Raw genomic sequence first — 25,994 nt, forward strand, 5'->3', positions numbered from 1 at the left:
TTGAAAATATTATTGAAACTATAAACTATTGAAAGCACGTATTTCGTGACTGAATGACATTGCAGTGTGTGCATTCAGGTTTTTCTTTGGGTTCCTGTTCTGCTGAATGGAGTCTATAACATATTTTCTCCCTTTTTTAAGTAATATATTTTTAAAAAATAGAAGGGCAGAATAAATATAAAGACACTTGGATAATATAAGCTTAAAATTATAATTTATGTCAGACTTTCCTCATTTATGTAAATTAAATCCACTGTATATATCCCACACAGAATTTTGAAGAACTTCACAAGTTTATTTAAAAATTTATAGAAAACAAAGTTTTCTCTATCGTTCCCCTGTTTCAGGGACATCCAATATCTTCCTCCCCAACATCTCAGTAACAGCCCTCTGTAACGTCTTTTCTCTCTTGACCCTGAGCCAACATACAAAACTCACAAAATTGGCTCTAAAGCTTCAATCTGCGTGTATTTGAAGAGCAACAAGGTGGTTATTAGTTCGCAGCTATGACTCCTACTTTGTATCTGAATGACATATCTTGTTACTCCCTCATATTGTGACTGGCACTTGCACCATTGGGAACGTCTGAAATAACAAGATGGAGAAAACACTGCTGAGAAATCTGGGCGCGTCCCCTTTAGGAACATCCGATGCCTCTCTTCCTCCGATGGAGCCTCTGCACTCCCTTTCGCAGGGCGCCTCTCCGGGCCTCTGCGCCCTCGGCTCCTGGAAGGAGCAGAGCGTCCCTTGCCTGGTGGGATGCAGAATAAAAACTACATTGCCCAGAAGGCTGTACTCCGCGGGACAGCTGTCTGTGCCCGACCGTTGTCGAACCGGAAAGGGGCGTGGCTGGCCCGTATTGACAGAGGCGGCGCGGGGATGGACGTTTGTTTGTGCCGGGGCGGGGGTCTGTCCACACCCGCGGTGAGCCCCGCGCCGCTTGTTTGGACGGAAGGCGGAAAGACTGAGAGGAGGACGCACCTCGGCCCCTTTGTAGGACTTGGGGGAGGGTCGGCTGAGCCCGCGGGACGCTCCCTGCCCCCGGCGCGGCCCTGCTCTCCCCACGGTCCAATGGCGCCGCCGCTGGACCCCGTGCAGGTTAGTGGACGGTGCCCCAGGCCCCTCGCCCGCTGGGACCCCACCCGCGTGGCCACGGCGCCCGACGTGCGGGATGGCGGCGTCCTGTGACCCTTCGCCTTGCCGTCTCCCGGCCGTCGTTTCTCTGAGCCTCAGGATTGGGGGCTGTCGGCTCCAGGGTCCGAATCCAGGTCAGGGGCTACCGGGGGACGGTCCCATTTCTTCAGCCAATAGAATGCTGTGTGGAAGGGAGAGATGTGGCTTCTGGAACCCACTCCGCCCCACGACCCCGCGCCGTGCGCGTGGAACGACCTGCAGGGAGGAGCGAGGGGGCAGAATCTGGAGACTTCCCTGTGGGTTCTGGCCGCGCCCCTTCCCGAGGCTGTGACTAGGAGCAAGTGCCCCTGCTGCCCTTAGCTTCTATTTTCTTGGTTATAAAATAGAAATATTAACGGTGCTTTTTCCTGAGTTGAGGGAACTGGAAAGTGTGTATGGGTTTGTGTCTCCCACTGCCCAGCACAGTCCAGGGAGCATCGCTCCGGCGCTGTTTCCAGAGATGTCTCCTGGGCCTGTGTTGATTTTACAGGTTCACCCAGCAGGAGTCTGACTCTCGGCCCTCCCTGGCCTCTGGCCTCTACAGGGATCCGGCTTGGGTTGGGGAGAGGCAGGAGCAGCGTTTTGGGATTGCTGCAATGTGAGGGCTGAAACGGTGGCGGGACAGTCTGGGAGCCATAAAGGCCAAGGAACTTATCTTTCAGTTTACAGCAGGTAGAACTGGCTTCCCACTGACAATAGTGAATCTATTTCCCTTTTTAAGACGTTCAGTTATACTAGAAAAGTGAGTCCATTCAAGTGGTCAGTGATGATCGTGTGCAGGAGTGTGGTAACTCTCCAGCAGTCATCCCGAGTAGCCTCATGGTAGCCCTGATCACTGTTGGGGATTGTCTTATTGGTTAATTTCCCGTCCAGGTGAAGGTCCCTCCCTCACTTTATTGCAGACTCACTCCAGTGTCCCCTCCTTAAAAAGGTCTCCGTTGCCCCATCTAAAGTGGTCTGTCATCTCTTTAATCTCCTTGCTCCATTTTCTTTCCTTTGGAATGTTCAGGGCCCTCTGACAATGTCTTGCTCATTTATTTAGTTGTTTGCGTAGGATCCCTTTCCAGTCCCAGAATGTGTCTCTTGCTGCTCTATGCCAAGACCTAGAATGGTCTGGGCTTGTAAAAGGCACTCAATAAATGGTTGAATGAATGGGCCTCCCCTTTAGGGGCTCTCATCACACTCATAATAAATACTCACACCCTCCCCTCACCCCCCACCCCCGGCCGCGGCCCACAGGGCTCCACTAGATCTGCGCCTGCCTCTCCCTCCATGCTTCTTCTGTTCTTCCCTTGCTCACTGCACCCAGCCATACTTCCAGAACTTGCCAAACTTCTTCCCATTTTGCAGGCTTTGCCCTCGCACTTCTCTTTGCCTGGGTCCCTGTCCTCAGGTCTCTGTAGGGCTGTCTCCGGGCCCCCTTACTGTGTGTCGGTCACCTCTTAGGATCATCTTTTCCGCTGTTTTAGCTCTAGCTAAGGTACCGCGGCCCCCACCTGCCCATCTTCTGGTAGCTCTGTGCCACCTTTTGCCAGATGTTCAAATCCTGCCTCTGCCCCTTAAATGTGAGATTGTGGGTGACTTTCTAGAGCTGCCTGAGCCCCAGGCTGCTGGCTGTGACATGGAGGTGATGATGGCATTTACCTCATGGACTGTGGGAGGATTTTTAGTAGAAGTCACAAATGACATTGAACACTTACTGGGACCAGGCGCCCCAGTACTTGCCATGGGAAGACTTTCTCTTTAGTTCTCAGAACTGCCTGGGGAAGTGGCAATGATCATTGTATTGATGTGGAATCGAGGCATAGAGAAACACTGTGATGTCCTCCCCATGGTACACAGCTGGCAAGAGGCAGATTCAGGAGTCCTGATTCAAACCCTGGGAGTCTGGCTCCACAGCAAGATCTTTAGTCACTTTACCTCAGTCTGTGAAGCCCTCAGCCCCGGGCGGGCACGCGGCGAGGACCAGGGAGGCTCAGCTGCTGCTGTTTTCATTGTTGGAGTTGTCATCATGATCATTTTCCCCATTGCTCTGACATCCCAGAGCACTTACCATCTGCTCCCACAGCCCTCACAGGAACACCACTGTCTCTTATCTCCAGTGGCCTCCCCCATGGGAGGCTTTTCTCTCAGCCACACAATTGCATTGTGTCCAAAGGCCACGTCCAAAACTGAACTCACCCCTCAGAAGGCCTTGGTGATTTGGGCCTGGGTCTCTCTGCACCTTCACCAGTGACTAAGTAACAGGCTTTTATCTCATCCAGCAGCACAAGGCCAACATCACTACCTGTTTGACTTTCCAGGTGTTGGTGACCTTCAAGGATGTGGCGGTGACCTTTACCCAGGAAGAGTGGGGACAGCTTGACCTGCATCAGAGGACCCTGTACCAGGAGGTGATGCTGGAGACCTGCAGGCTCCTGGTCTCACTGGGTAAGGGCTTACCTGTCACCCCTGTGGGGGACCTCAGCCTCCTTGATTCCTGGCTGGTCAAGGAGGTCACAGGAGCCACCGTCCCTCCTCCTCACAGCCCCTGCAGTTTTCTTGTCCCTTCTCCTGCCTGGTCTCCCTGTGTCTGCATCAGGGATCGTTGGGACAGAAACAAGGTCCTTCTGAACACAAACCCTCACCCAGCTCCCAGGACACTGGGGCCTCAGTCTGAGGTCCTTATTCTGGATTCCACAGAAGGGGAGCTGACTGACTCAACCAGTCTGGGTCAAGTGTCCCCACAGCCCAGTTGGCTGGGCCTTGGGTGATGGGCTGTTCTCAGAAGAAAGGGTGAGTCAGGCAGACCTCCAGGTGGCATTTGTCATCAGTGTGCCTCAGAGATCTTCCTGAACAACACCATCTTGGTAAAAAGGCCCCTGGTGTCTACGTGATCCTCACATGTTTCCTGTAGCCTGGGCCACAATCCTCCATTGGTATAGATGATTTTAGAGGGTGCACAGGGATGTCATCAAATGCCACAGGTGGACACTCTGAGAAAGCCGATCCTTTTCCCTTCTCTATCTGACATGCTGATTGTTGTCAAGAGAAAGTCTCAGATCAGCGCTGAGTCTTTCATGTCTCCCAGTGGTGGCTAATTTCTCTCTTCAGCAGAGGGAGCAGCCTCCAGCTCACAGCCCTGAGCAGGCCGCATGAGCTCACTGGGACGTTAATGGCATTATTTTGATTTCATTGTTGTGTTTTGATGGTAACCTTCTATTTGTGGGAAGTGAGAGTGACTTTCTCATTTACGAGAGCAAAACAGGGTTCCCTTTTAGAATAAAATACTTAGGAAAAATAAAATGTGGGTCAGTTTATGATGGCAGACTGTGCTCTGCAGACCCATCACTCTGAGTTCAGGTGGGAAAGCAGACATCAATTCTTAGATGAACTGTGATGAGTTGCAGAAAGAAAAAATAAGAGTATTTAGGAATATATAACCAGGGGTCATAATCTATTGTGGGTACTTTGAAAATGGCTCCTTAAGAAGTGACGCTGGAGCTGAGACTTGAAGGCTGAGTAAGAGCTAGCTGGGAGCAGCAGTGGAGGCGGAGTTCCAGATGGAGGGACCAGCAGAAGAGGCCCTGAGGTGACGGGGAGCTCTCCTCCTGGCAGAGCCAGAGGAACGTCTGATTCATGTTTTCTCCCGCCCCGTCTCTGAGCTCGGTGCCAGGCACGAAGCACACATAGGGAACGTTCCTGAGAGGTGTCTGCACGAATCCTGGGCTGTGGATCAGAGTCTGCCAGTTGAGACTTCTGTGGGTCCTGGTATTTCAGTCATTGGTCTTATATACAGAACTCTCCTATGTTTTACTCCCCCCATCCATTGAGATGTATTTGGCTGCCTCCAACAGAAGACCAGCTCAAACTGGCTTCCCCCAAAGGAACTTTACCACCTCACCTAATGAGAAGCCCCAAGGCAGTGGTGGATGTAGCAGTGCAGTTACATCATCAGTGATGTGAAGGTTCTCTCTGCTCTCTGTGGACCAGGCTTCTGCCTTTTCCTCAGCCTGGCTCCCTGGGGGATGTAGGATGCTGCTGCAGTGGCAGAGGCAGTAGGCCCCCTTGTTCAGTCCTCCCCTCCTGCATGAGAATAAAAGCTTTCTCTTCAGAATGAGAATCCAGCTCAGGTTACCTGCCTACCTCAGATTACCAGTGATCAAGGATGCCATTCACTGATTTATTTCCACCAACAGTTTTTGCTAGTAATTTCTCTCTGGGCATCAGTTCCCTGGGGTGATTTCAGAAATACTGATGCCGAGGCCTCACCCCAAGAAATTTTGTTTTATTGGGTTTAAGGTTGGAATCAGACATCCCTAGGTGGTTCTGAAGGATGTTTGAGAACCAGTGACTTAGATTAATTACAAAACACCTGGAAGGAGGGCCTCAACTTCCTGGCGTCCCAGGGCTGTGTGTGAAGTGGTATGCACCTGAACAGTGTTGGCTTCCACTGATAAAATTCAAGGGCAATGGTGTTGCACAGACAGCACTACACTCTGCAGCTGTTGCAGCCCGAGTGGGATTTGTGCCCTTGGTGTCCAGGTCACAAATCAGCATTTTCTTTTCTTTGGGAGCAGATTTATGCATGGTCTTGTTCCTGTCATGAAACCCCAGATGAATGAAAAGGTTTTTTTCTTCTCATCAAAACACTTGTGTCCTCTTTCTTTCTCCATCAACAGGGCATCCAGTTCCCACACCAGAGTTTTTCCCCCTGCTGGAGCACAGGCAGGAGCTATGGACGGTGAGGACAGGCCTCTCACGTAGCCCCTGCCCAGGTAGGAGCTTTCAGACCCTCAGGGGACCACTGCCTCAGAATTTGGGGACCTCCTTGTTGTGACCTCCTGGGGGCCTGGATGTTTCTCTCACACACTAGAGTGTGCACCAGCAGGTCAGCTCTGAACCACAGTTATTCAGGGACTCAGGTGCCTTCTATCGTCAACAGGTAGCTTTAAGATTGCTCTGGCATAAGGCAGCTGGCGGAGGGGAGACGAGAGAGGAAGGGACAGAGACACACCCGGGTGCACACATACTCACTTCCACATAGTCCACTGACACAAGCTAGGTGTTTGGCCCCACCTGGGACCTCAGGCCTGGGGATGTGGTTTAACTGTGTACCCAAGAAGGGCCCATGGGCTTGGCTTGTATTATCTCAGTCAGTCCTGCTGTACTCAGCCTACCTTCAGAAAATCAGAGAGAGAATAATTTCTGTGTGATTGGTTGTTTGAGGATGTAATGAGATAGCGCAGCAGACAGCTCAGTACAGTGCCTGGCCTATAGTAAGGGTCAACAGAAGTCAGCTTAGTCGTATCCACGTAATTATCTTAATTATAATGAAAGATAGTAATATCACATGTTTCCTTCTGGACTCAGAGGAGAGGGAGCCTTTCCTCCCCTTGAAATTACTCTCTACACTACACTCTGTATCCCACTCTTTCCTGCCATCTCCATCCATTCATCCATCCTCCTGTTTGTCCATCAGACACTCAAGGGCAGCTCCTTGCGCCGTATCTTCCTGCCCCTTCTGCCCTGAAAAACACCCACATGACGTTCGGCCTTTTCTGCCCACATCCATGCTGCTGAGTGTAGCTGGAGTCATCCACCCAGTGAGCTGGATCACTGCTGAGTCCCAGGCTCTCTTCTCTCTGGGTCCTTCTCGCTTCTCAGCCAGCCTGGGAGTGTCTTTGGGCAGCCCCACCGCCCACACTCTGTTCCAAATGCCATCCCCACTGCCCCCAATCCCATGGCTCCACTTAAGTGTCTCAGAGGCACCTCAAGCTCCTCAGCCTTAGAAGACACTTGTGACGCCCCCTCCTCCCATCCCCAGTTCAGAGAATGTTCTGCCATCCAAGCAGGCTAGAAGACTGGAAACCCCTCAGACGGCACCTCAGCACCCCTGCCTCCATCAGACCCAGCATCCATCCATCTCAAGGCCTTCCATTTGATATTCTCCACATTTCCTGAAACCATTACCTCCCCCACTTTCATTGGCTCATCACCAACACCCTAGTCCAAGCTCTCATCAAAAGATGAGATGATGCCAGATACTCCCACCAGGTCTTTCCACATCTCTTCTGTGCCTCTGCAGCCACTCAGACATGTTCCAAATCATCACCTCTTCCTCAGTCACTGTATCTCAGCATGAAATCAACTTCACGTTAAAAATAAAGGCTACGTACTTTTGCTTCTTGCTCCTGAACCCTTCGAGACTCATTCATGTCTGTCCCACACCTGTGGCTTCCCTTGTCATCTGTGGAAGACCTTTACCTCTGATCATTGCCAGTGCTGCCTCCTTCATTCCTTCGGCCCTCTGGGGAACTTGCTTCTTCACTTATTTTCTGCCTTGTCTGTATCTTCATCCTTTCTCTACTCAGCCTAAAAATGGGCTCCAGTTGCTTACACTTGGAAAAAGAAAACAAACACAAATGCTTTCTGTCAGTCATAGACCACAACTAGCGTTGACTCTACTTATAAAGCTGAGTTCCTTGAGGGAGTTGTCTCATTTTGGGAAAAGATGTATACACCTGAATTCCATACCTATTGTTTAAAATCTCCTAATTTTTTAATATAAGAAGTACAATGATGTGCACAAATCTTAAGGGTTCAGCTTAAATTTTTACATATGTATAAACTGAAATATTCTCCACCCCAGTCAAGATTTAGAATATTTCCAGGACCTGGGGCCAGCCCCGTGGCCTACTGGTTAAGTTTGGCATGCTCGGCTTCAGCGGGCTGGGTTCAGTTCCTGGGAGCAGACCTACACCACTCATCTGCAGCCATCATCATGCTGTGGCAGTGACCCACATACAACATAGAGGAGGACTGGCACACGTGTTAGCTCAGGGCGAATCTTCCTCAAGCAAAAAGAGGGAGATTGGCAACAGATGTTAGCTCAGCGCAAATCATCCTCAGAAAAAAAAAAAAATTTCCAGGGCCTTTCAGGCTCCTGGTGCCCCATCCTTTTATGGTGGGGAGGGGTGTCTTGAACAACAGAATTTATTTTTCTCACAGCTCTGGAGGCTGCAAGTCCAAGATCAAGGTGTCAGAAGCATTGGGTTCTACCAAGGCCTCTCAGCTTGGCTTCTACAACAAGATGGTTTCTTCTTGCTGATGTCATTGCGGTCATCCCAACTGCCCAGTGGAACGATGAGAATAATAACATGTTAGTCAGAGGTCTCCAGAGAATCAGAACCAATAAGATGTGTATATATGTAGAGATTTATTTTAAGGAATTGATTGTGAGGGCTAAGCGATTTTGAAGTCTGAAAGGCAGGCCAGTAAGCTGGGGCAGTTGATGTTGCTACCTTGAGTCTGAAGAAAGTCTAGAGGCAGAATTCCTTCCCTTCCAGGGGATCTCAGTCTTTTCTCTTGAGGCCATCAAATGACTGGATGAGGCCTACCCACATATGAAGGGTAATCTGCTTTGCTCAAAGTCCACAGATTTAAATGTTAATCACATCTAAAAAGGACCTCACAGCGACATCTAGAATGGTATTTGACCACACAGCTCAGCACAGTAGCATAGCCAAGTTGACATATAAAATTAACCATCACAAATGATAGGGATAATGAGGCACAATTTAGTAAACACTCAGGCTATATCAAGAATCATGTAGAGTGCTTTACAGGCATTTTCTCATTAAACCCTTGTGAGAGCCTGAGAAACTGAGCATCTCCCAGTCTCTCAAATGAGGAGTTATGACTTGAAGAAGAAGGTAATTCCCCCAGGATCAGCTCACCTGATAGAGGCAGGGCTGGAACCGATGCATTCTGGCTCCAGACCCTCATTCTGAACCATCACGCTGATGCCTCTCCACAGAGCAGAACCTTCTCTTGTACTGTTGGGCCCTGTGACCCTCATTCCCTCCTCCTCTGTGGTCTTCATCCCCTTCCTCTTACTGCAAACACCTCTTCAGTGTGGGCTTCCCCAGGCATCGGGTGCCCTTTCTTCCTTTAGTTCCTAAGCACTCTCCACTGGTGAATCTGTCCATGCTTACTCCTTATATTTCAGTCCAGCCCCATCCTCTCTTTTCCTCTTTCTGGCAAGTTTGACTTCTCCATCAGGACCCAGCTCATGGGACACCCATCTGGGAACGTGACCTCTTTTTCTTCACAGTCTTGTTGGGTGCTGCTTCCGTATGCTCTCATAGCACCAAGACATCAGTTCTTGGGGCAAATGCCCCCAGACAGTGTTATTAAAACTGCCCTCTCTCCCCTACTCTGGGCTGTGAGGAGGGGTCTCAACTCCACATCCATGTCCTCTGGTCCAGCCTGCCCTGCAGATTTTCCCTTTAATAGTATCAAAGTTAGAAGGACCACAAAAAGTAATTGGAAACCTAGGTTATGAAGATGTAAAAGCACAGCCAATGTCAGAGGTGCTATTTTCTTCCTCATTTGCCCCTGAGGTGTTGCTTTTGTTTCTCCTATATTTGCATCACTAAAAGTGCCCCTTCGTGTATTGGATTCTCTTCAGGTGACACAACAAAACTTCAGACCAGAGAGCCAAGCACATCTCAGCTGGTTTTGCCTGAGGGAGACTTGCTCCAGGGAAGCCTGACTGAGGGATCTTCAAGGGACTCCAGGTTGGGACAAGCCAGGGATGAGGAAGGGCTTCTGGAAATGCAGAAAGGTCAATGGAGGCCAGCAACAGAGCCCCACAAAGAGACCCATCCTGGGGAAATAAGCCTTGAAGATAGTCATTTGGGGACACATGATAGTCTGCATTCCAGGGTGTTACAGGAGAGAGTCCCTCAGGGAGATGTCCTCCATGAACGTGACCCACAGGGACCAGAAAAAGGCCCCACGATTCATGCTGGAAGTAACCTGTACAAATGCAAGCAATGTGGGAAAGGGTTTAACAGGAAGTGGTACCTTGTTCGACATCAGCGGGTTCACACTGGCATGAAGCCCTATGAATGCAATGCGTGTGGGAAGGCCTTTAGCCAGAGCTCAACCCTCATTCGGCACTACCTCATTCACACCGGGGAAAAACCATACCAGTGCATGGAGTGTGGGAAGGCCTTCAAACGCAGGTCCTACCTCCTGCAGCACCGTCCAATTCACACTGGGGAGAGGCCCTACGAGTGCAGTCAGTGTGGGAAGGCCTTCACCCACCGCTCTACTTTCATTCGGCACAGTAGGACCCACACTGGAGAAAAACCCTTTGAGTGCAAAGACTGTGAGAAATCATTTAGCAATAGGGCACACCTAATTCAACATTCCATCATCCACACTGGAGAGAAGCCCTATGAGTGCAGTGAGTGCAGAAAGGCCTTCAGATGCAGCTCAGAACTCATGCAGCACCAGCGGGTTCACACTGGGGAAAAGCCCTATGAGTGCACCCAGTGTGGCAAGGCCTTTCACCGGAGCACCTACCTCCTTCAGCACTCTGTCATCCACACTGGGGAGACACCGTACAAGTGCCTCGAGTGTGGGAAGGCCTTCAAACGCAGGTCACACCTCCTGCAGCACCAGCGGGTTCACAATTGAGAGCCTGCGAGCACCTGACTGTGGTAAGGCCTTCACCCACTGCTCGTCTTGTCTTGCAGAAGGGGATCCACACTGGAGGAGAAAACCCATTCCGTGCAAAGAATGTTGGAAAGGTTTTTTTGGTCAGCTCTTCAGACACATGAGTAGTCACATTGGAGAGAAGCCCTGTAATGCAGTGAATGTAAGAAGCCTTCAGCTGCTGCTCCGCCCTCCCTCGCCATCAAAGGATTTGTACCAGAGAGAAATGTGCGAAGGTGTGTCACCAGTGTGTCCATCTCTGTCAACATCAGAGAACATACAGGCAAGACATTCTGAATATAACTACTGAGGACAGTCTTTAGCCAGAAGAAAAAATCTTACTTGCCATCTGAGAATTCATAATGAAGAGGAACACGTAATTGTCATGGTTGTGAGAAAACCTTCCGTGACAGCTCTTATCATGTGGGGTCATACTGGGACTAGAAGTAGCTCGGGCTTTCCCGTACCTGTGAGAAAGCGTAGAGGAGGCTGGCCCAGCAGCTCCTGTGCACTTACCGCCACCTTCAGCCACAGGTCCCCCTTTGGTTTATGCTTAGAAAGCCATCTCAGGATTATTTCAGAAAGAAAAGTAAAAAGGAGAAGGAGGAGATGGAGACGGAGACTATAAACGGAAAGACAAATGCCTTCACAAACCCTTTCGGACTCCCTGCCGGGCCTCTTGCAGTGTCTCATCAGTTCTAATTTTCGGTGGGGGAATATTTGAGAGGTAAAGGATCTCAGCCCTTCTACTTGTTTCTTATATGTATTCACTGCTGTCTTGTCAGGGAGGCTGGACAGTGAGGGCAGCTCTACAAATGTTTGTGGGGAGCCTTTCTTCCAAACATCTCCACCCATGAGGAGCATAATTCTTTGTGGGAAACGTGAAGGCTTGAGTCATGAGATACTTGAACTTGTTAGATGTTAGAAAACTGAAATAACATCACCTAACACTTATCTTCTATTTTATATCTAAGGAGAGAAGTCACATACAGATTGCCATGTTAAAATGTGCACCCCTTACAACTGGTTAAGGCTTTGAGTTTTAGACGTAAACTCTGCTCGTGTGGTATTAAATGCCCAACATACTCTCACTTTTTCTTGATTCCATTCTACTTGTTTATTTCCTTTCTTTTCTCAGACAGCATGGTGATAATCTTGTACTTGTGAGGCCTCAGGTGAGTCCTAATTCTTTCCTCTTCCTGGTGTTTCCCAGGTTCTTTAATCCCGTGTGGAGGACTGGGCATTTCCACACCCCCTCTGCTGTTTTCTAGGGGTTGACTTACAACTAAAACCAGTAAAATGAAACACAGAGCTGAGGTAAATTCATGATAAACTCAGAAAAAAAAAGTCAGAGGATTCTCATTGTCTGATCTTATAAACGTTTGTGTAGAGTTTTGTTACAAAATAAAGTGCCAGGGATTTTAGCAGGAGACTCTGGATGTGTACATGCCAGTGTCCGGTTTGTCTGGTTTTCACACTTGCCACCATGGTCTTATTCTCTTGGTGCTGGCATTGGATGTGTTCATTTGAAATTCGTCCAGAGGGATTTTCTTTGAGACTAGTTGTGAAGTTACACAAGATAATCAGTATTAACTCAGGTGAAAAAATTTATTGTACAGAAAAATATACATTTCGTCACTAGAGTCTTCCTTGGAGCCTTTTAAAAGACCTCATACAAGCTTCACACTTGCAGAGTGGGTATGTGCCTTTTTTGTGGTGCATATACTGTGACTGCACTTCTTGATGAGTTAATAAGAACTCTATTTTTCTGTTTGTTTTCAGGATAGTGTGCAGTTTCCTGTTTTTTGGGAAAGAGAGTTGACTCATGAAGACCCCAGCCTCCTGCCTCCTCTCTCTCTCGAGGGTGGTATATTGTAGTTGTGGCTGTAATTGTGACTGAGCCACTGGGTTCAAGAGTTGGAGAAACTCCTCCAGAAACATCTTGGCTCTCATCAAAGGGTTCTTTCCATGCCTGGAACCCGGGCTCCAGTTTGTCCTAAAGCAGGAGTGATGTGTTTTCCGCTGGATGAAGGAAACCCCAGGGATTGTTCCCTCAACTCCGAGCTCTTTCCATCCAGTCTTCACTTACGTATTCAGTGTGGTGACCTACAATATATTTGCTGCTCTGGTCAGCAAATCTCGTGAGACCTCCATCCTTCATCTACGTGAACACTCACTGTGCTGTGGGCACACTGGGCAGGGAGGCACTCATGTGACTGACATGGGTCCTGCCCTTGAGCAGGGAGGGAGCTCACTGTCGAGTGTAGGTGAGCAGAGTACGCTGAACTCTAGAGAGACAGAAGGAAGCTGAGCACACGGCTTTGCTGGATTCTTAAATCACCTTGAAGATTCTGTCTCCAAAATCAGATTCTTCCCTATTCTTGAGAGCACTCAGGGTGCTGAACCTGAAGGGAGGGCAGTGAGTGACTGAAGTTAGGATGAGTAGCAGAGAGATGCAAAGGGAGAAGAAAGTTAAGGTGACATTTATTCAGTGCTCCAAGAAATAATTTTTGTCTGTCATATGTGGGTCTGGTACTTTAATAGATCTGTGAGATGCACATACACAAAACATAAAAGTGATTTTGCCCACAGAGAACTTACATTCTGACTGAAGGAAACAGCCAATTAACAATGGCCCTAAGTTATGAAGTTGCATAGTATGTCAGAAGGAGATGGATTCTATGGAAAAGTGAAAACAGCAGGTCCCGGGTGAGGAAAATCACAGCGGCAGGGATGAATTACAACATTACCAGACTTCACATTAGGACTGACGAGGATGCGGCTATTTTAGCACACACTGTAGAGGTGAGAGAAGACAGTTCATTTCCTCCTTTCTAACGTGTACGTATTTTCTTGTCATAGAGCACTAAAGAGTCCCTGTGAAGTAATGTTGAAGGACAGTGGAGATACCAATTTTTCTTTTGTCTCTGATCTTTGAGGAAATAACATGATATATAAGGCATGTGCTGTATAATTTTTTGGCAGACTTTTTAGATGTTTAAGGAAAATCCATTCTGTACTTTATTCAAAAAGAAATGCCAAGAATTGGTGATTTAGCATCAAATTATGTTTTATGCATCTTCTGAGTTGATTGTATGATAGATAGCATTTTCTATGAAGTGATGAAATACACGTATTGATTTTTCATTTTTATATTTTTCATATAGTTTGAAACTTACAGAAGTTGCAAGAATATTACAAGATATTCTTGTATAAATTTTACCCAGATTTAACAATTGTTTTGCACCTTTTCATTTATCATTCTCTCCCCCCACATACGTGTGTGTGTGTGTGTATTTCTAAGCAATTGGAGTTAAATTTCAAAATACTTTTCCTCTGTACTAGTGAATACTTCAGTGCATGTTTCCTAAGGGCACATTTTATATTATTGGAGTAGTATCATAATCAGGAAATTCAGCGTTGGTAATTACTATTCTTTCATCAACAGTCCATATTCAGATGTCATCATTCACGCTAATATTGTCCCTTAGTATTCCCATGGTTCCTGACCAAATCTAGAACTGCATATTGCATGTAGTTATCATCACCCCTTACACTCCTTTAATGAAGCAGTTCATCAGCCTTTCATGAAGGTCCTTGGACTTGACAGTTTTCACAAAGACAGCTCATTTATTTTGTAAAATCTGTTTCTTTGATGTTTCCTAATGATATTTTTCTTTTGCATTGTTTTACAATGAAATCATAGAAGTGACATTATGTCTTTCACAGCACATCATATCAGGAGGCACACGATGTCCATGTTTACCAATTATTAACTTTAGTGACTCCTGTAGGTTTGTGTTCTTGACTTCAAAATTACTGTTTCCCTTTATATTTAGTAAATAATTATTCAGAAAATATTCGAAACCGTGTCAATGTACCGATCCGCAGCAATACTTCCTCCCTTGGTTTAAGCCACCACTCATGATTTTCAGATTCCAACAGTCTTCCACATTTATTTGTTGTCATTCGACCTTGGAAGTAAGCTTTCCCAAAGAAATGTCTTTTCATTAATTTGTATCAGTGTGGGCCAACGGATCCTTAAGTGTTTAAGTGGGTTATAACCGACCACTGTCATTTATTTTGATGCTCAAATTTTCCTAGATTGACTCCATGAGAGTTCCTTCAAGCTGGCTTCTTTGTCCCCTTTCCATATCGCCATCACATTTTAGGCACTTCTTTGTGGTACAAAAGATACTCCAGTTTCATCTTGTAACTTTCCTTGCCCTGCCAGAAATCAGTCTTTTCTCCAAGTAGTTTTTCTTCTTTGTGGTAGAGAAAGGTATTGAGAAATCAAGAGCTGGGTATTGGAAGATACTTAAGGACACGGGTGAACCATTGCTTCCAGGCTGCTTCTGACTACACTGAATCTGCCTTCATAAACACTACCTGTGTCATGGCAAACTAAAAACCATTAACGTTTAGGAAATGATTTAAACTTTTTAAAAGTAAAATGTCTATTCAGAGGAATACACAGATATACTCAGGAGAATACGTAAGTACAATCTGATGACTGACAAATGCCTTTATCCATGAAACAACTTCCCAAACTATACAACGATTCCATGATGCCAGAAAATGCCCACTTGCCTGATTCAGTAAATCTCAGAGCTCATCACTTTTCTGATTTTTTTCAGTGCAGTTGTTTGCCTGTTGTCTCATTGGTATCTAAGTTTTACCTGCCCTGAGTTTTATAGAAGTATTTAATTGGAAATATTAAACATATCAAGATTTTTACTTTTTCTGGATTTTTAAAATAATTATCCAGGCATAACAAAATTATGCTCCTAGGATTTTTTAATATTAGTTTTAGCTTTACATTTATTCTTAGAGCAGCTCAAGTCTGTCGGTCTACGTGGTGTTTTCTATGAATCCAAATAAATGGGACTATTTGGTGCTAGTTACCATCCTAGGATATCACTTTGTGATATCCAGTGACTAAGAACACCCCACCCTCACAGAGCTTGTAGTGGAGCCAAAGTAGGGAATTATGTATACAATATGCAAAGATTACTTAATATACACATGCTGTATTCCTCAGTGAAGAAGTTCAAGGTCCCTTGTGAGTGTATAGTGTATGAAAACCATCAAATTTGTGAACGTAAGTAAAATGTCACCATTTTATACATAAGTAAAATATTTAGTGTTACACAGGGCCTTTTAATAGTTTTAATATTTTTTTCTAAACCTAGATGGATGAGGATGCATCTATCAGGGAAAATCATCTGGAATGGCCCATGTCGGGAATGCACATGCAGCCTTAGTGAACAAAGAAAACTCCCCAAAACTCTAGTGTTTGCAGTTGATTACTGTACATCAGACAAGAATTCTAACCTTTGTCCCAACAATAGTGCAGGTCAATGAAGGGCTTCAGTAACGTGTGAAACATCACCTTTCCTTTTTAGATGTCATTTAGTGCATATATAAGTAAATGTGTTTTATGTTAATAAATCTCCATTTGACTTCTAATTTTAGTTAAAATATTCTGGTTTAATGGTTCTAAAACCTAACATGTTTCCAATTTTCAACCATCAACTTTTGTTTTAAACAAAAGGCAAAATTTCAAAGGAACTTAAGCAGTCTTCACTTCCTCACATTTTAACAGGCGTTAAAATGGCTATAATCACCAAGACTAAAAATAACAAATGTTGGAGAGGGTGTGGAGAAAAGGGAACCCTCATACACTGCTGGTAGGAATGCAAACTGGTGCAGCCACTGTGGAAAACAGTATGGAGAGTCCTCCAAAAACTAAAAATAGAACTACCATATGACCCAGCTATCCCGCTACTGGGTATCTACCCAAACAACTTGAAATCAACAATCCAAAGTAACATATGCACCCCTATGTTTGTTGCAGCACTGTTCACAATAGCCTAGACATGGAAATAATCCAAGTGCCCATCAACCGATGAATGGATAAAGAAGTTGTGGTGTATATATACAATGGAATACTACTAAGCCATAAAAAAGACAAAATCATCCCATTTGCAATAACATGGAAGGACCTGGAGGGAATTATGCTAAGAGAAATAAGCCAGATTGAGAAAGAAACACCAGATGCTTTCACTCATATGTGGAATATGAACAAACATGTGGACAAAGAAAACAGTTCAGTGGTTACCAGGGGAAGGGGGATGGGGGGTTAGTACAGGGAGTGAAGGGGAGCACTTATGTGGTGACAGACAAGAAATATCGTCCAACTGAAATCTCACATAAACTATTATGAACTCAATTTAAAAAAAGAGAGAAAGGGTGATGTTTAATCAAGCTCTGAAAACTGGAACACGAGTGGCTATGGATGTTCCACTGATCCTTCCACAAAGAGGGGCCAGGTCTTAAAGGCCCTCTGTCAATTCAAAAACAGCATATTAAATAAATACAAAATAAATGAGAGGGAAAAAATCAGGTTGTATAGTCTTCCAACTTTTCTCTTCTTTTTCAAAGCTCTTTCGGCCATCCTTGGTCCTTTGCAAAGACATATAAATTTTAGAAGCCACTGTTAATTTCTATGAAAAAAAGTCTACCAGGATTTTGATATGGATTGCATTTTGTCTATAGACTGAATTTGAGAGAATAACATCTTAATATGATGTGTTCTTGTAACCGCAGGATTAGGAATAGAATTTGCAACCCCAAAATACACTTCTTTTGCATAAGGGCTATTTTGAGCTAATAATTTAAAAAAAAAAAAAAAAAAAAGCAGACAGGAAAAGTTTGAAAATCTAGTAGAAGTTACCCTTTTGTGAGGGAGATTTACATTTATAAGAGAAATCTCCGTTTGTAAAGGTGCCACTCTCTCTGTGCCAGGAAGAGGAGGGTGACTCTAAATCTCTAGAAACTCTTTAGAAACTCTTATCAATGAAGAAGGCAATGACTTAAACCTCCCTAACAACTTCACCCATGTTTACTGCACTTTTCCCCATAACCTCTCATAACTGACCTATCTTAACAACAAGATGCTGAAGCTGTTTTTCAGGGTCAATGAGTCAAAATTTTGATCTGCCAATTGAAACTCATCATGCCAGCACTTCCACATACCAGCAGGCTTTCTCTTATCACTTGAATCTAACCCCATACTTTGGATGGGGGAGATTGATTTGAGAGCCTGGCCTTCTGTCTCCTTACAGATCAATCTCACAATAAAGCTATATTCCTTTCTCAAAAGTTAATGCCTTAAAAAAAAAAAAAAGCTGATGCCATGATAATTGGCTTTTTTAATGCACATCAAGTAGAAGAAGGCCATCTTTGTGTGGCCCATCCATAAATGTGGTATATTTCTCCTTTTATTTAGGTCTGGAAGAGCCTAGCTCTAAGCCCAGATCCTATGTGTGATCTTTCAAGCTGTAGAGGAGGAAGATAAATCCTCTACTCTCTGGGTCCTTCTGGCTGGGCTACAAATTAAATTGACATGAGACAGAATGGCAGGAGAAAATCAAACAAAGTTTTATAACATATATACATGGGAGAAACCCAGGAAAACTTGGTAACTCTGCCAGAATGGCTGAAGCTGCCACCTTAAATAGCATCTTCAGCTAAAGACAAAGGAGGATGTTGGGGGTGGTAGGGAGTCAGCTACGGGAGATCACCAGAAAAGCACAGTAAACAAGAGTAAGGTTATCGTGCAGATTTAAGTCCTTGTCTTACACAGTGATAAGAGTTTCAAGAGATAAGGTCATAACCCTCTTCCTGTTAGAGAGAGGGAGACATCTTTACAAATGAAGATTTCCCTCACAAATGTAAATGTCTCTTACAAAGGGTAACTTCTACTTGGTTTTCAGAGCTTCTCCCTGTCTGCAGTTTCTTAAAAGTAACTAGCCCCAAACAATCTTGATGCCAAAGAGACACAGTTTGGGGTGGCCAATTCTAATCCCCTACAAGGCCCAACTACAGGTGATGAGAAACACTTTACCAGGCAGGCCTTAAGGGGGAAAGCTGCTCTTGCCACAGCAGACTTGGTGCACATTCAATGAATTTCAGGCTCTGGAGGGAGTTGCAGTCAGGGATCATTCCTCCTACCCCCTGCCATGCTGCCACACATGTCTGCTTTCCTAGCATAGACACCTCCATTCAGAGGCCTTCTTATAGGTGGGAAGACAGGTGGGACTCCACTGAGATACTGTTCAGGCACCTTTACTGAGTCCTCCTTATCAGGGGAGGTTTGAAGACACTTTCTCCACTCTGACTTAGTACTCAGCACTCCTAGCCCTTACCCCCTTCCTCCTCCTGTCCACTGGGTCCGTTAAACAGCAGGAGTCTTTTGTTCAGGGCTCCCTGCAGTGAGATTCCCCTGTCCTCACCTGACCCTCATCCACTGCAGTTCTGTGGGGAGAATGGGACACTAAGGAATCAAGCACCTCTTTCTCTTTTTGGACTCTTGTTTACACTCTCACAGTAAGTGAATAAAGGCTTACTTGTCACTTTTTGTTTTTCTCGGCGTCCTATTTGACCATCTTTAGGAGGTTATAAATCTTATTTATCTCTAAAGATTTATATATCCAATACTATTATAGACTGCAATGTTTCTTAAATTTTATTCCCATTTTTGGTTGTTCATTGCTATCACATAGAGTAGCATTTAATAGTTCTAGTAGTTTCATTTTATTTTTTGGCTTTTAGGTCTTTGTAGATCCCATAGGATTTTCTCCATAGACCTTCACGTCCTCTGTTAATAAATACAGTTTTACTTCTTTGTTTCTAAATTGGACATCTCTTTTTCTCGTCATTGCCCTGGCTAACACCTCTAGTGAAGTAGTCTCCTCTAAAAGGGATTGCTTTAGCAGCATCTCACAAATTTTGAAATACTGTGTATTTATTTTGAGTAAGATAGTTAATCGACCTGGACTGGAAAACTTCAGCCACATCTCTAGGGACTCCTGGGTGTCTGGCTTTAACTCTGTTGAGATAGTGCAGTGGGATTTATTATGTGTTGTTTAAAGTCCAAAAATCCCATGGGAACACCCAAGGCCAGATTGTTTACTGATGGTTTTCTAAACGTCATAATTGATTTGGCATCCTGATTTCACTGTTAAACGAAGGGCATAAAGTCCCTTCTGGGAATTCTGATTGGAGTTGTCCTTGATCTGAAGATGAATCATGTCCATATGCAAATCAGGATTCTGAAGATTTGTGCCTGGGTGACCTGCACTATCATGTTTTGCTACATCGTGTCCTGTACATTTAACTAGCAGCCTCACATTCCAATGCTCTGTGTAGACTGCTGAGTCTCTTCGGTTATCCAAACTGTTGAAATTTTTGCAGTCTGTGGTACAGATAGGATACTTCATATGAACTTAAAGTCTTTTTTAAATAGTTATGGGAAGGTGGTGTTGGGGAGAATGAAAAATGAGGAGAGGGAGTGCGCGAGGAACCACACAACAATATCACAGAAGCACTATTTATTGTCTTTTTCCATCAACAACAGAGTAAGTTCCAGGATTTCTATCAATACTCTGTGCACTGATATATTCCATATGCCTAGAAATGTGCCTAAAACACATAAACTCCACAATAAATATTTGTTAAAATGCTGGACAAATATCACAACACATATTTCCTGTCTATTTTTCCAATTCTGAATACACTTTCTAACTCTACCCACGCTTCTTTTCCTTCAAGTTCACTACCCACAGTGCTCTCAGGAATGGGGAGGAATCATATTTTGGAAACAAAGCCTTCAAACTAAGAATCCCCGACAGACATTTGATCAGCTCCCTTCTCTCTCTTATTAGAGAACACAGTATTCTTTTAGCATTCCAGTGGAATGTTATTGTTTCAAACATAGATTCTTCCCATCTGCTTCTGCCACTCCTGATGGATATCTCATTAAGCACTTTTCATAGCTTTCAGCGGTTTGCACAATCCCAAATGTTTTTCAGAGATAATCCCCGGTCCCCATGCAGACACTGTCACTGCACTTACAGGTGAAATGATGATCACTTCCCAACAGGGAGTTGAGATCATGGAACCCAAACCTTTATCTCAGGCTCATCTGTCCCATTTAGACACTTGCACAGGTGCTGCCACAGCAGTCCCTGTCCTGGGAGCAAAGCCACACTTGGTAAAGAGCTCTTCTTTTCAGGTAAGTTTCAGATTCTTAGAAAATATTTATCTCTGGAAATTCAGGATTCACTATTTTTTGAAAAATTGGCTTTCTGAGTTGAGGGGAAAAAAACCTTAAGTAGATGATAAAGATAGATAGACAGACAGCCAAAGAGATAAATCCAAACACATACAAACAGGAAATGCATTTGCTGAGGAAACCAGAGGCTTGTTGTTACTCTTGTCAACCTGCTTCAGGGCTGCCTGACATCTCCCCTCTCCCCTCAGTTACATTGTTTGGAAACTTTTGTCACTTGCTTCTCACTAAACACAGTGACCATAATAGTTCACTCTAAAGGCCCCAAGATTCAGCATATTTCAAGTAATAACAGAGAACATGAGCTCCTTTTCTGAGTAGACACCCCATGTCTGCGGGATATCAGTTCCTGGTGTGGGATGTGTTTTGTTTTGAGCAGGGGCAGGCTGTGCTACACGGCGACTTTAGCAATGTGTCTCTAAACTTCCCTCATAAGTGGAGGGTTGTTAACCACACCTCTCATTTAGACCAGTCTGTCACGTACAGAAATGAAAATATTGTGTAAAGATGAATATGGCAAAAAGACTGGGGGGGTATGGGAAAAAGAATAATTTAGGACTTTAAATCTCAAAACATAAACATTATCCAGACATTTAAACAAATTTTAAAGTGCCTCAGTTGTCACCTTCTCACACTAATCTGATGTCTGTCTACCCTCCAGGGGGCTGCGCTTCTCGACTCACACCTGTGTCTGCATCTGTATCGATCTAGCCACTCTCTCTCCTAGTTTTAGTGTGATTTCACCCCAAACACATGTCCCATTCATAAGACAATTCTTTTTCAAGCAAAAAAATAAAAATTCTGACCAGACACCCTGTAAGAAGAGCAGGTCCACCCTCCAATCTCTGGGAGCAGGAGCAGGAGGCCCTTAACTTACATCCTCCCTATGTCTCCCCAGAACCCTTATGGGCAAGGGAAATTGAGAGTCATTACTGCTTTGGAATCCCTGCGGGTCCCCAAGGGCTGGAGTGACCCACAGCCTCAGCGATGTCGTTGTTGTCAGGTTCTCTGTTTGCTGCAGGCATTTTAAATTCCCACAGTAGCTTCTACTGACACATTCTGTTGTTTCCCTTCATCTTGCAACTCCTCTTGAAGTTGATTCCTGGTTCTTTCCTTTATCCCTTCTCTTATTCTGCTTCACTGTCCTTATTTCATAACCTATGTTGATTACTCCAGTGACTCCCTGTATTTCCCATTTCAACCTTAAATACCTTATAAAATTACACTTTTCATGTGAGTATGTTTAATAAATCCATGTGTGATACAGGATTCACTTTGACACACTATCTCCCTCCTCCCTCGCATCCTCCTCAGTCCTCAGAACTGTATTGTCCATTGGTGAGGATCTTTCCACATTTTCATTTGTATGGACATAATCAGCAAGATCTCTGAGAATACCCCTCTGGTTGACCGCGGCTGCATGAATTCCGTCTGTGCATTCTCTTCCCAAACGTCCTGAGCCATGTCCACAGCACGCACACGCTCACTGCCAGTGGGGTCAGAGCTTCCCACTCCCCCTCAATGTCCCCACAGTCTGATATATGTGTTTATTCGGTTTTCCTCCCCAAAATGTTAATGACTTGAATTATGTATAGTATTTATTATGATGAAAGCAACTGCAGTAAGATTGAAAAAAAGTTATCTTGCTTCTTTTAATCCAAAATAAATTGCTCTGAAAAAAATACACCTTTTAGATTCTGAAAAAGAAAAAAATGCTATTGAGGTAAAGGGTGTGAGTCAAACTGGTTAAGTTTAAAGAAAGATATGATATTTCTGTGCACCTGAAAAATGTTTAAAATATATCCTAATTTCCTGGCTACCTTAATGAACTCCAACTCTTAAATCATACTTGAGTAATTATGTCTTATGACAGGTATGAAAAATGAAATTTTGTATCAGAGAAGTATGCTCCATAATAATATTTTGGCAAACTGATATATGTTAGAGTTGAAAATAATATAACATCCTTTTCAATTTCATTGGTATTTTTTCTGATCACTTGCAAAACAAAGATATTTTATAAGCACATGAATGAGTCTGTTGAGTACTGTCTGTTCATATCCATTGTCATCATTTGGTTTTGGTTTTAATACTGTAACTAGTATTGTTACTTAGGTTATTGCTATAGCTTCCTCTTACACGTCTTATCCAATTAAATACTTTTGTGTATTATTTAATATAATATCTACTAATCTTCTTATTTCATTATTAAAAATAAAAGTGCCATTGTTTTGGACCATGTACTGTGATGATTTCCCCAACCCCAAATTATAAAAATATACTCTAATATTTTTACCTCGGAGATTTGTCATTCCTTACATTTTAGATTCAGTATGTCATTTAGCTGTAATTGTGAAATGTTGAAATACCTCTGCTTCTACCTCCAAATAAGTTAATACCATATAATAAGTAGATAATTTTCCTAGAAGTTTATTACATTTATTAGGAAGAATACATGCATTCACATATGTGTGTGTTTGTTTATTATGCTTCTTGTTTTGTGCCATTGACTTCTCTACTTTTTGCATTTTCAGCATAAAGCTTTCCCTAGTACCCATTATCTTCATTCTCCTTTAGTTTTTTTTATTCTTATAATTACTTGAGAAATGTTAGAAATATTACCATTTAGACAGGAATCATGTTAAATAAGATATACCTACATTGTAATAATATCTTTATGAATATGATCTTGGGCTCTAGTTTCTCTCTATTAATTCTTTCTGATGCTCATATTTTAATTGAGTTTTAAATTTTGCTTCTATTTTTCCTTAAAATTACCTAATTGGGGTGTAATTTTGCCAAATTTTAATACATAGCTTTATTTTTTTTTTTAATATCAATACCAATGGATTTTACCAAGGAATGATTCTGGGTACGACTTTAACATATCTTTGCAGGTGTTTTGCCCTCTATATATCCCTTGGATTTTTTTAATTGGCATTTTTATAGAGATAATTGATGACTCACATGCAGTTGTCAGAAATAATATAGAGTTGGGGCCAGCCCCGTGGCCAAGTGGTTAAGTTCCCGTGCTCTGCTTCGGCAGCCCAGGGTTTCACCGGTTCAGATCTTGGGCATGGACATGGCGCCGTTCATCAGGTCATGCTGAGGCGGCATCCCACATGCCACAACTAGAAGGACCCACAACAACAATAAAATATATACAACTATATACTGGGGGGATTTGGGGAGAAAAAGCAGAAAGGAAAAAAAAGAAGATTGGCAACAATTGTTAGCTCAGGTGCCAATCTTTAAGAAAATAAAACAAAGAAATAATAGAGATTCTGCATACACTTTACTCAGTTTCCTCCAGTGGTAACATTTTGCATGACTGATAATATGCATGAATCTGATTCACTTTTCACTATTTTAACCTTATTTTATAGTTATAATTCACTATTATCTTATTTGACTACTTTCATTCAGTTGGGAGTGTGTGTGTGTACCCTTCTGTGTTTTAAAGCCATTAGAAGGCTTTCTCTTTGTCTGGATAGGCCACAAGCCAACACACAGAAAGGTCATTTTTTCTTTCATTTTGCCTTTCATTTTATGGATTTTTAAATTTCACTTTGATTTGATATAGTTTAAAATTATGTAAAATATTTAAATTTGTTAAAGTCAAAGCTATAACACGGGAAAATTTCATAAACTTTCATTTCTGTCCCTCTACCCCATTAACACTCTGTTCATTTATTTAAAATTTTCTACTTGCTTTAAAAATATAGCATACTTTGTACATTGTTCTAGACTACACCTTTTTCACTTAAGAATATATCCTGGAGAAAACTCCACAGAGTTTCTTCAGCTGTAATTCAACATATGTGCTCCTGAAATCCCCCAAGATACACAAAATCCAAAATAACAACACAGAGCTTATTGGGCCACTCAGAGATGTCATGAGTGAAACATTAAAAAGAAGATAGAAGCCTAGTAAATATGGCAACAGTTTTAAACATTTTAAATACTAAAGAAATAAGTAAATACTGTAATAAGTATGACACTTTGCCTTAAAAAGCTGAAATTTTCCTGTAGAAGTGGCAGTCAGAAGGATTACAGTTTATGAATGATTGTGAAGTTGGGGAAGGAGGGTTATGTAGAATCAGGCGGGTGGGGGGTGGGGGACATGGGTGAAGGGAGTCAAATGGTACAAACTTCCACTTGTAAAATAAATGTCATGGGAATGTAATGTACAGCATGGTGACTATACGCAATAATACTGTACTGCTTATTTGAAAGTAGTAAGAGTAAATCTTAAAAGTTCTCATCACAAGAAAAAAAATTTGTTAACTATGTGTAGTGATAGATGTTAACTAGACTCACTGTGGTTATTATTTCACAATAAATACAAATATGAATCATTATGTTGTACATCTGAAACTAATATAGTGTTGTATGTCAATCATACCTCAATTTTTTAAAATTACATAAATATAATCAGCTGGAAAGTTGCAACACCAGATGTGGATATAAGAGGCTATAAGACACAGCGAAGTGAGGTGCCTCGTATGTCTGAGTTGTGTCCTAGTATGTACCTGTGTGTTCCTGCATAGCTCGCATCAGAGTGCAGTTTACGGCATTCATCTAGTATTTCTTCCGGATGAAAAACACACGTAAGCAAACAAAATCTGCTTTATGCTCAAGGTGTTTCCCAATTTCTCAACCGTGTTGGAAAAAACTTTGACAACACACTGCTTGGCTCAGTGCACAGAGATCTCCCCTCTCCTCGTCTCTCTAGCTGTTGAGGCCTGTGTGCAGCTGTCCCTCATTCATCCACCCAGATCCTCAGAGATGGTTACGGCTATTTCTTTTGTTTGTTTCTTTTGCTCACTTGGCAGTTTTCTTTCTTTCTTCATTTTTGTTTTAACAGATTTTATTCTTATTAAAATATGTTCAGCATACAACATTGTGTAAATTTAAGGTGTACCACTTGTCAATTTGATATATTTATGTATTGTAATATGATTGTCATTTCAGTGATAATTCGCAACTGTATCACATTACATAATTATCCTTTCTTTTTAGTGATTTAAATAAGTTCTAGTCTCTTAGCAAATTTGACGGTTATCTGAGGCTATTTCTAATGCAGTTCTTCAGTGAACTGCCATTACAAAAAAAGTCTAAAATGTTAATACCTGCTTAAAGTGAGAAAATATGGTTTAGGTTAAGTGCTGAAAAGTACTCTCCATAGTGATGGCAAGAC

The 25,994-nt window shown here is 43.4% G+C and overlaps 1 protein-coding gene across 8 annotated transcripts; it reads left to right on the top strand.

The window, feature by feature from the left end:
- The first annotated feature begins 880 nt into the window (after positions 1–880).
- ZNF550 (zinc finger protein 550) lies at positions 881–16,031 on the top strand. 8 transcript variants are annotated; one of them, XR_006891488.1, is made up of 7 exons: positions 881–1,098; positions 3,477–3,603; positions 5,835–5,896; positions 8,164–8,314; positions 9,626–10,895; positions 11,798–11,834; positions 12,442–12,540. XR_006891488.1 is itself a non-coding variant. In XM_046681429.1 (5 exons), the coding sequence occupies exons 1-5, from the start codon at positions 1,072–1,074 to the stop codon at positions 10,639–10,641; spliced, it is 1,383 nt and encodes a 460-aa protein (XP_046537385.1). In that variant the 5' UTR covers positions 881–1,071; the 3' UTR covers positions 10,642–16,031. The 8 variants fall into 8 exon arrangements, 4 of the variants coding, with proteins under 4 accessions (XP_046537385.1, XP_046537387.1, XP_046537388.1 ...); XR_006891485.1 differs by lacking the exon at positions 11,798–11,834 and having other exon boundaries at positions 9,626–11,386; positions 12,442–16,031; XR_006891487.1 differs by having other exon boundaries at positions 11,798–16,031.
- Positions 16,032–25,994: the final 9,963 nt, after the last annotated feature.

Source organism: Equus quagga, chromosome 13, assembly GCF_021613505.1.
Source record: "Equus quagga isolate Etosha38 chromosome 13, UCLA_HA_Equagga_1.0, whole genome shotgun sequence".
In the NCBI taxonomy this organism is placed as follows: domain Eukaryota; kingdom Metazoa; phylum Chordata; class Mammalia; order Perissodactyla; family Equidae; genus Equus; species Equus quagga.

Coding starts and splice junctions, on each gene's coding strand:
- ZNF550 (XM_046681429.1), top strand. CDS start 1,072: ATGGCGCCGCCGCTGGACCCCGTGCAG. Junction 1,099..3,476: donor CGCCGCTGGACCCCGTGCAG/GTTAGTGGACGG, acceptor TTGACTTTCCAG/GTGTTGGTGACCTTCAAGGA. Junction 3,604..5,834: donor CAGGCTCCTGGTCTCACTGG/GTAAGGGCTTAC, acceptor CTCCATCAACAG/GGCATCCAGTTCCCACACCA.